The sequence below is a fragment of the Mercenaria mercenaria genome, unplaced genomic scaffold (genome assembly GCF_021730395.1).
Source record: "Mercenaria mercenaria strain notata unplaced genomic scaffold, MADL_Memer_1 contig_2096, whole genome shotgun sequence".
Classification (NCBI taxonomy): Eukaryota; Metazoa; Mollusca; class Bivalvia; order Venerida; family Veneridae; genus Mercenaria; species Mercenaria mercenaria.
Window position 1 is genome coordinate 25077 of NW_026460132.1, and position 8823 is coordinate 33899.

Here is an 8823-nt window from a genome sequence, read left to right on the forward strand (position 1 = left end):
GTTGGAAAACCAGACTGAGTGTTAATTCTACAGTATAAAAGCTGATGACTGCTTGCAAGAAATTTCAGCCAGGACTAACTACAAAGTTCTAAAAAAAATCTATTAGAGCTCTTTTGGGTAAACCTACTTGTTTGCTAGACCCATCTTCAGAAGTGACCTCTACTATGATGTTTGTACTTCCTACATTAAGTGTTGTAGGTGTTCCTGGTTTCTCGTCATTGACAGTCACAGCATTTTTAGGATCTGGTGGGGTTGGCGTAACTTTAACGGCATTAACATTGCATGCCAATAAACCTGTAAATACAAAGTGCATGTCACTTTTTAATAGATAACTTTGTTTTACTTTTACACAACAGAGTCGAAGATAGCTGGCTGTGACTAAAAAGAAAGGAAACATAAACAGTTATAAAATTTCTTTCATTATTAATTTAAGGTGTATAAATTATGTAGATAAAAATACTGGAAACAAAATGACTTAATTTTAATACAAAATTTCTATGATAGAACTTAACTGTAAACTGTGTACATAATTTTATTTGTAAATAGCCAGCTGTTTTATCGGGAGTACAGTTTTAACACAGGGTACTAGATGTTCCGCCAGGATCTCTACCCTTACACTGGAAAAAGAAGAAGAAGAAACTAAACTAACTGTATACTGCAAACCACAGAACATAATATAGGTTAACTAATACATCTATTTTCTTTAGTTGCAAGGAAAATCCTGATTTCAGTAACCTTACATAACTTTGCCATTTACATCGACAGGATTTGAATCAATGGGTCAGTGAAAGTAGTTATAGCTGTTTAACTTTATACTTGAATGAGACAAATTGTTTTTTTAATCAGGAGGTAGGATGTGAATGGTATCTTCTCATATCTGGGGTTAAATTTTTCAACATAACTTTTATTTCTACCAAGTTTGGCATAAAATGTATATATATATAACACCAAAAAGTGATAAAGTGTGTGAAAATAAGTGTTAAATATTGGTAAAAAAAAAAAGCAAAAGGAATGTTGGTTTTCTCCATTATATCGAAAGTTTTACAATTATCAGGTTTACTCCTTTCTGCACATTTTTGGTAATTTGTTAAGAAATCTTACAGAATTCATGTTAATAAATTAATGTACCACTGGTCACTTTTACAGCTAACACATTTTACAGATATTAAAGAGATTTTCTTGCTTGAAAAGAGTGGAGGAGTTGCTTTAAAGCCAGAAAAACGTGTTTTTCAGTACAAAATTGTGAAATTTAATTTTTCTTGGAAACTTATCAACAAAGTTTCATAGTTTTGCACAGAGAAACATATTTTCCTTGTTTGAACCACCAATAGAATGATAGTCCTTACATCCTACCCCTCGCTAGTCATAACAATGTAACATGATGAAGAAATGAGTACGTGCATAATCAAAATTGTACAGAAATATCTATCTAAGTATCAAATGCACTATATCAGACAACCATTTTTTTTTGGTAAACAAGAATAACAATTTTATATTTACATGTATATTCATAGGTATCTACATTGAACTCTGGCACAAGCGTTCCAACATCTAACTTGAGACTGGAGAGTGTGGCATCTTTAGCTGACAGTCGCTTCACATGAATGATGTATACTTTGGTTGTTTTCCCATCTTCAGCACAGACTTCTATTTTGATGTCAGTTACAGCTCCTTCTTTCACTGGCACCTTCTTTGACCCACCACTTCCCTATACAGATAGATCATATTGGTTGCAATTATCTTTTTTGATCAATGGTTTGAAATCATCTACAAGTAGAGGGCGCTGGTGAAGGCTCAGGTGGAGGAAAAAAATTGGGATGTGGAAAATTTTATAAAGATGTGTTTTATGGTAGACTAGTGTTTTATACTGTTTTTAGTGGATTTTAAGTGTCTAACATTATTTTTATCAGCATATGTATTTTTATTTGAATACAAAGTAGAAAAAATCCAACTTTTAGCTGAGTTTGTCTCGCGCCGCATCAGGGAGCCATATTGAAAAGCTGAAATTTTCTTGCTGGCAGGTCGGATGCCGGATCCCTTGCGTGTATTGCAGCTATTAATAAATCTAAAAGAATATACTCTGACATCCAAGCTTCCGGTGAGAAACCGCCATAAATTTTTTATCTGAGAATAGAAACAAGTGATTATACATGTACAAATTTGGCGGATGTGCTTATTCATGGTTCTGGTGATGATAATCGATATTAGAGTATCTTTTTGTGGATAGTTTATAATTACGTGTATTCACTATTTTTGATCACTAATTTTGTTTTTGTTTTAAGACATATATATGTACTTAAAAAAGTAATTTATACTGTGACCTCTTTGCACTTAAAAATTTATGTATTGTGCATTTTGTTAAAAATGGTTTAGTTCTTGTGGCGGTACTGCTAACTATACCCAGAAGTAGAGTTGATAATAAGTTCACATTTAATAAGCTCTCATGTGATACTTGCTTTTTTAAAAACCATCTTTTTATTTTGCCTTGTCTCTTAGCCTTTTGTTTGTGCAATTGGTGTAGTTAAGGATAGTATGTAATCTTAACATAATTACATTTTAATTGTTTAAAGTCCTTGTATTAAATAATCTCAGTATTTATGAATTTATGCAGGTTATTATGTGGTAATTTGTTTTAAACTATGTACTAATGAAATTACTTTATTTACAGCTCTTATATATTTGTTGCTAGTTGTTTGTACTTGTTTTCAGTAGTCGGTTAAAAAGCTCAGTCAGAGCTTATGTTGTATTGTTATATGTCTTGCCGACTTAGAATAAAACTTATCTTATCTTATCACGGTTCTTCCATGCGAGGATAAAGACAAAGAAAAAGAAGTGCTGATTCAGAAGTTTATTTATTAAATTTATATCCCTGATTCCTATTAATTTATTTGTTTTTTGCACTTTTTCCGTGGGCAATTTCTGGCCAGGTTTTACTTGGTAGTCATGATTTTCAGATCTAGTTTTGCGGCATGTTCCCAGGAACTAGTTTGCGGGATGATCGCAGCAACTTGTCCGCGGGAAGCTCACAGCTACTTGTTCGCGGAAAATCTAATTTGCATGTTAAAAGTGAACACCAAACGAACATCCCACAATCTGATATTTGCAGCATGATCGCAACAAGTGTTCGCGGCAAACTATATCCATAGGCAGTGGCTACAATTTAAATACGGTACCATAATCCTAGCCTCTGATTCTAGGATTACGGAAGTTCCATATCCCTAGACAACCCTATGAGGATAGGCTAGGATTATTAGTGTTGTATCTAGACTTGAAAAAGGGCTGGGTGCTGAAGAATGAGGGCCTGTGCTAGGGGGGTCCGGGGGCATGGTCAGTTAGAGAAACGAGACTTTCTGCAGGCTTATGAACGTGGCAGATCTTGTATATCACAAATTTTTTGTCCGTTTGTGGTAAAAGACTAGATGTAGTTAAATGGACTAATAGAATTATAAAGTCTAAACAAATTGTCTGTATTTGTTTATATAGTTTAAATGTAGTTAAATGGACTACTAGAATTATAAAATCTAGACACATTTAGACTAGCCACTAGACTGATAATTAAGATATTTCTATGATTTTTTTTTCTTCTTTTTTATGTTCATAGAGACAAAAGCCAGTCTATTCTAGAGATTTTCTAAGAGGACTGATGTTAAAATTATCATGATATTGGACATAGGATATAGACTGGCTCAGCTCCTTACATGAAATCATAAAAATGTAGGAAAAGAAAAATATATATATATATATATCATAGTCTGGGAGCTAGTCTAAGACACATTGTCTGTATTTGTTTATATTCTGTTCCACTATATAAATAATGGTTACAGACAAGTAATCTGCAGTCAAATACACCGCAAGTTGTCAAATGGACAACAAAAAATGATCGCTTTTGACCGCTGTCTACATTTATGTAATCAAATGAACTGCATGGAGTCAATTGGGTTACTAAGTCTGTGTTACTCAGATATTTTGTCCGTATTGTTGTAGTCAAATGGACTACAGTGTAGTCAGATGGACTACTTTGTATAGTCAGATGGACTTCTTCGTATAGTCAAATGGACTATATGTAGTCATATGGACTACTTTATTTAGTCGATGGATTATTTTTACTGTATGGCTAAACACAGGATGACTGCCATACACTTGTAAAATGTTACAAGAAGAGATTGTTGTAAATACAGTATTATCTCGTGGAAGTTGATGTTTACATGCTCTTTTAGTAAGTATAGACATAGTAAGTGTATTGGCCTGTCATATATGATAGAACCAAACCCATATGGGGTCCATTTCAGTTAGATAAACAAGTCTTTCTGCAGGCTTATGAACATGGCAGATCTTGTCTATCACAAATTTTCTGCCCGTTTGTGGTAAAAGACTTAATGTAAGTAAATGGATTAATAGAATTATAAAGTCTAAACAGATTGTCTGTATTTGTTTATACGTTTGTGGCCAATTAGTTTAAATGTAGTTAAATGGTCTATTAGAATTATAAAATCTAGACACATTGTCTTTTTTTTCTTATATTCTGTTCCACTCTATAAATAATGGTTATAGACAAATAATCTACAGTCAAATACACCGCAAGTTGTCAAATGGACAACAACAACAAAAAATGATTGTACTTGACAGCTGTCTACATTTATGTAGTCAAATGGACTGCATGGAGTCAAACGTGCTACTAAGTCTATGTTACTCAGATATTATGTCCGTATTAATGTAGTCAAATGGACTACAGTGTAGTCAGATGGACTACTTTGTAAAGTCAGATGGACTTCTTCGTATAGTCAAATGGACTATATGTAGTCATATGGACTATTTCATTTAGTCGATGGATTATTTTTGATGTATGGTTAAACACAGGATTACTGCCATACACTTGTAAAATGTTACAAGAAGAGATTGTTGTAAATACAGTATTTCTCGTGGAAGTTGATGTTTACATGCTCTCGTATATGGTTTTCTATTTCATATGCCACCAAGACAGCGAAGGCTGCTGCAGCTGAGGAAGCTGCAAAAAGCAAACGAAGAACAAACTAAATTGAGCAGGTTTCAGGAGCTAACACATCGTATTTATCAGAAAAAGACTTGAACACAATTATATCACATGTTGTTCCTGCTGTCACACAAGGTATGTTGTAGGTTTTAAAAGACTTGAAGATACTACCGCCTGACATTATTCAGAACCAAAACTTCGGAAAACAACAGATACCTTTGGAATCCACACTAAACACTTCAACATCTGCTCCAACACCATTATGCAGTTTCAGTTATGAATCTAAATTCTGCCACATTTTCGCATCCACATTTTCTTGGTATTGATGAAAAAATCAAAGCTAAGATTGTATCAGATCAGTTTGTGGAGTTAGATTCCATATAAAATAAACTAAGGTGATTATAAATATCGTTTAGTCGAAAATGGCAGTGGGGAACCCTCGTTCAAAAAAGTTTTAAATCCCCGACCAGTATAAAAACGGATCAAGGGTTTAATACATTTCATATTTCTACAAATGTTTATACAGACAGACACCCAACATCTGCTGCTACTTTAATGAAACATTGCGACACAGTTCATAAACTTGCAAAGCAATCGGGGGATTCAGCTGCCATTTTTACGATAGACAATTTCGTCTCTTAAAAGAAGCAAGATTTGCTTTGATTTCATATGGGGAAGTCGATACCCATTTATAAACGCAGGCACTGGCCATGGGGTTAATTAACCCAAAACAAAAACAGTCCTTTCTTGGCGCAAGATCCCACCAAAACAAACCGTGCTTTGATTTCAACAACGGGTCTTGTGTAAGAAAATAGTGCACCTTTCAGCACAGATGTCAAAAGTGTCCCGGTCCTGGACGAATTGTATGTTTTAAAAAGGTGCAATCAAATTTCAGAGAGTTCTGAGAACCTATGATACTGACTCCAAGGTACGACTTGAAGTTAACTGAATATTTGATGAACGGTTTCACAAAGGGCTTTAAAATACCTTTTACAGGTACTCATTCTAATAAATTTCCTGGGAATTTCAAATCTGCGACTGAAAATTTAGAGGGCATAAATCACTGTTGAAATTGATGCGGATCGTGTTCCGGTTCCTTTCAATGAACCACCTGACCTCAACTCTGGGTTTAGTACCAAAACAGGAACCCAGTGAATTTCGTGGAATACATCATTTATCTTTTCCAGAAGGTCAATCTGTTAAGGCTGGAATCCCATCAGAAATGCGTTCTGTTCAATATCAAAATATTGATGATGCAGTAGAATTTGTGAAAACTATTGGACCTGGTGCGCTTCTGTCAAAATTTATGTCCAAAGTGCATTTAAAATCATTCCAATGCAGTTGTAGGCTTGGTAAATAAACATCTCATGACCTAAGTATTATATGCATGGTCAGAAGATTAGTTCTACAATGTTTGAAATATAACTTTTTGTTTTAAGACACGCATTTTAAAAGCATTGCAAGGTTATCATAATTTAGTTCCTAAAACAGACACACGGTTGCCAGTTGCATAACTTAATACGGTCAATGGACGTAGTTTGCAATTCGCAATTCCTACGTATACTGCTAACAGCCATGTATTTATTGACCTTTCATGTTTCCTTCGAGTTGGAGAATTTATTTCTTCCTCTCCTGACTCGTATATTATAGTAGTAGAACATGTATGTATAACATTCAATCGAACTAAATAGCTTTGACTTGGTTTTGAAAAGCTATAAATATAGTCGAGGCAAGACCCATAAACTGTATATATCATGTTGTCACCATGAATTAAGTATGCGCCCATTGCATGCATTGTACTCGTATTATACATTAAGTAACGCTCCACCTGGCCCACTATTTTCGTTTTTAAAAATAATCCAGTGACAAGATCTTTCTTTTGTACCAAGCTGCAAATGTCACTCACTCGGTTAGGTTATAGTACTGACTTTTACAAAGGTCATAGTTTCCGCATTGGTGCGGCATTGCAGCGGCATTGCAAAGAGGTTTATGGGGAGTTTCAAAAAAAAAAAATCGACCTTTGGGCAGGTGGTTTTCAAACGCTTATAAAAAGTATATTCGCATTCCTATGGGAGAACAATCAGATGGGGTCAAAGCTCCAACAATATAGGTACATCATGATCACAAATGTGATGGGGTCAAAGGTCTCTCACCTTGTGATTATCATGTTAACAAGTATTCTTCTATTATCCTCTTAAGACAAAATATATCAGTATTAGATTTTAGAAATCATACACCTTTGTTTGGGGTGGATGATTTTATCAAGTTAATATCTAGTGTTCTTATGTTTGTAATTCTTATTGCTAATGGTGCGATGGGGTCATGGGTCTCTCGCACTTAAGTTATCGTGTTACATGTACATAAAGTTTATTTGTAGGCAATTTTGCATGTATTTTTGAGTTTCTGATATTTTGCTTGTGTGGTAGTGCCAAGGGATGCTTACCTCTATTTTGTCATGTCAAATATACATGTACCATTTTCTACAATTTCTGCATGTTAGAGGGTGCATCACTTTAACAAGTATTCTTCTGTTATCCTCTTAAGACAAATATCAGTATTGGATTTTAGAAATCATACACCTTTGTTTGGTGTGGATGCTTTTTATCAAGTAAATATTTAGTTTTCTTATGTTTATAATTCTTATTGCTAATGGTGCGATGGGGTCATGGGTCTCTCGCACTTATCTGTTATCCTCTTAAAACAAACATCAGTATTGGATTTTAGAAATCATACACCTTTGTTTGGTGTGGATGATTTTTATCAAGTAAATATTTAGTTTTCTTATGTTTATAATTCTTATTGCTAATGGTGCGATGGGGTCATGGGTCTCTCGCACTTATCTGTTATCCTCTTAAGACAAATATCAGTATTGGATTTTAGAAATCATACACCTTTGTTTGGTGTGGATGATTTTTATCAAGTAAATATTTAGTTTTCTTATGTTTATAATTCTTATTGCTAATGGTGCGATGGGGTCATGGGTCTCTCGCACTTATTTTATCATGTTACATGTACATAAAGTTTAATAGTAGTCAGTTTTGCATGTTTTTATGAGTTACTGATATTTTGCTTGAGTGATGGTGCCAAAGGTTGCTCACCTCTATTTTGTCATGTTAAATATACCATTTTCTACAATTCTGCATGTTAGAGGGTGTAACACAACACATGAGTAAGCTGTTGATAAATAAATGATACACTCACTTTCTTCGGATGGGGTTATTGCTAATAACTTAATAAATGAAATCCATTTATTATGTTTTTGCAATATGTGGCATAAAGGTTAGATCCCCACCTTTGATGATGCATATCAACTGTTAATATTTGTCTTTTCTTGATAAAATTAGTCACCTATCACATATTATGTATGATGCTGTAACAGAACCATTTATTGTTAATTGTGTTTTCAAATTCGTCATTTAGATATTAAATGACATATTTCAATCAAAGATACGTGTTGGTTTTTGATTTGATTTACTACATCATCAAACAGAGCTCATAAAGTGAGTGTAAGATATATACCTTGGTTATATGGAGCTAATGCTACGGAGCTTGCATAAAAATATGTGTTGACGACAGGTCAAACATCGCAAGGACTTAAGGTCCAAGGACTCACACTTAGTATACAAAACAGTGTACAGGCATCCGATTTCAAATATTTAAATATGTGTTGACGACAGGTCAAACATCGCAAGGACTTAAGGACTCACACTCAACTTATCAATATCTGTTTGAAGCTATATCACAGCTCAATTACATTAACAATGTATATTGATTCTACGATTTTTGGTTTTGGTCCATCTTTTAACAGCACTTGCAAAGTTCAAGTATTTGTC

General features: G+C 34.1%; 1 protein-coding gene across 1 annotated transcript in view; it reads right to left on the bottom strand.

The window, feature by feature from the left end:
- Positions 1-5251, bottom strand: part of LOC128552163 (uncharacterized) — a gene marked incomplete at its 3' end in the record, with an annotated part of 28653 nt that extends 23402 nt beyond the window's left edge. The window contains exons 1-3 of the mRNA XM_053533184.1: positions 5207-5251; positions 1501-1708; positions 128-294 (exon numbers count right to left, since the gene is read on the bottom strand). Coding sequence (XP_053389159.1) covers positions 128-294; positions 1501-1708; positions 5207-5251 — 420 coding nt within the window. The remainder of the gene's footprint in view (positions 1-127; positions 295-1500; positions 1709-5206) is intronic.
- Positions 5252-8823: the final 3572 nt, after the last annotated feature.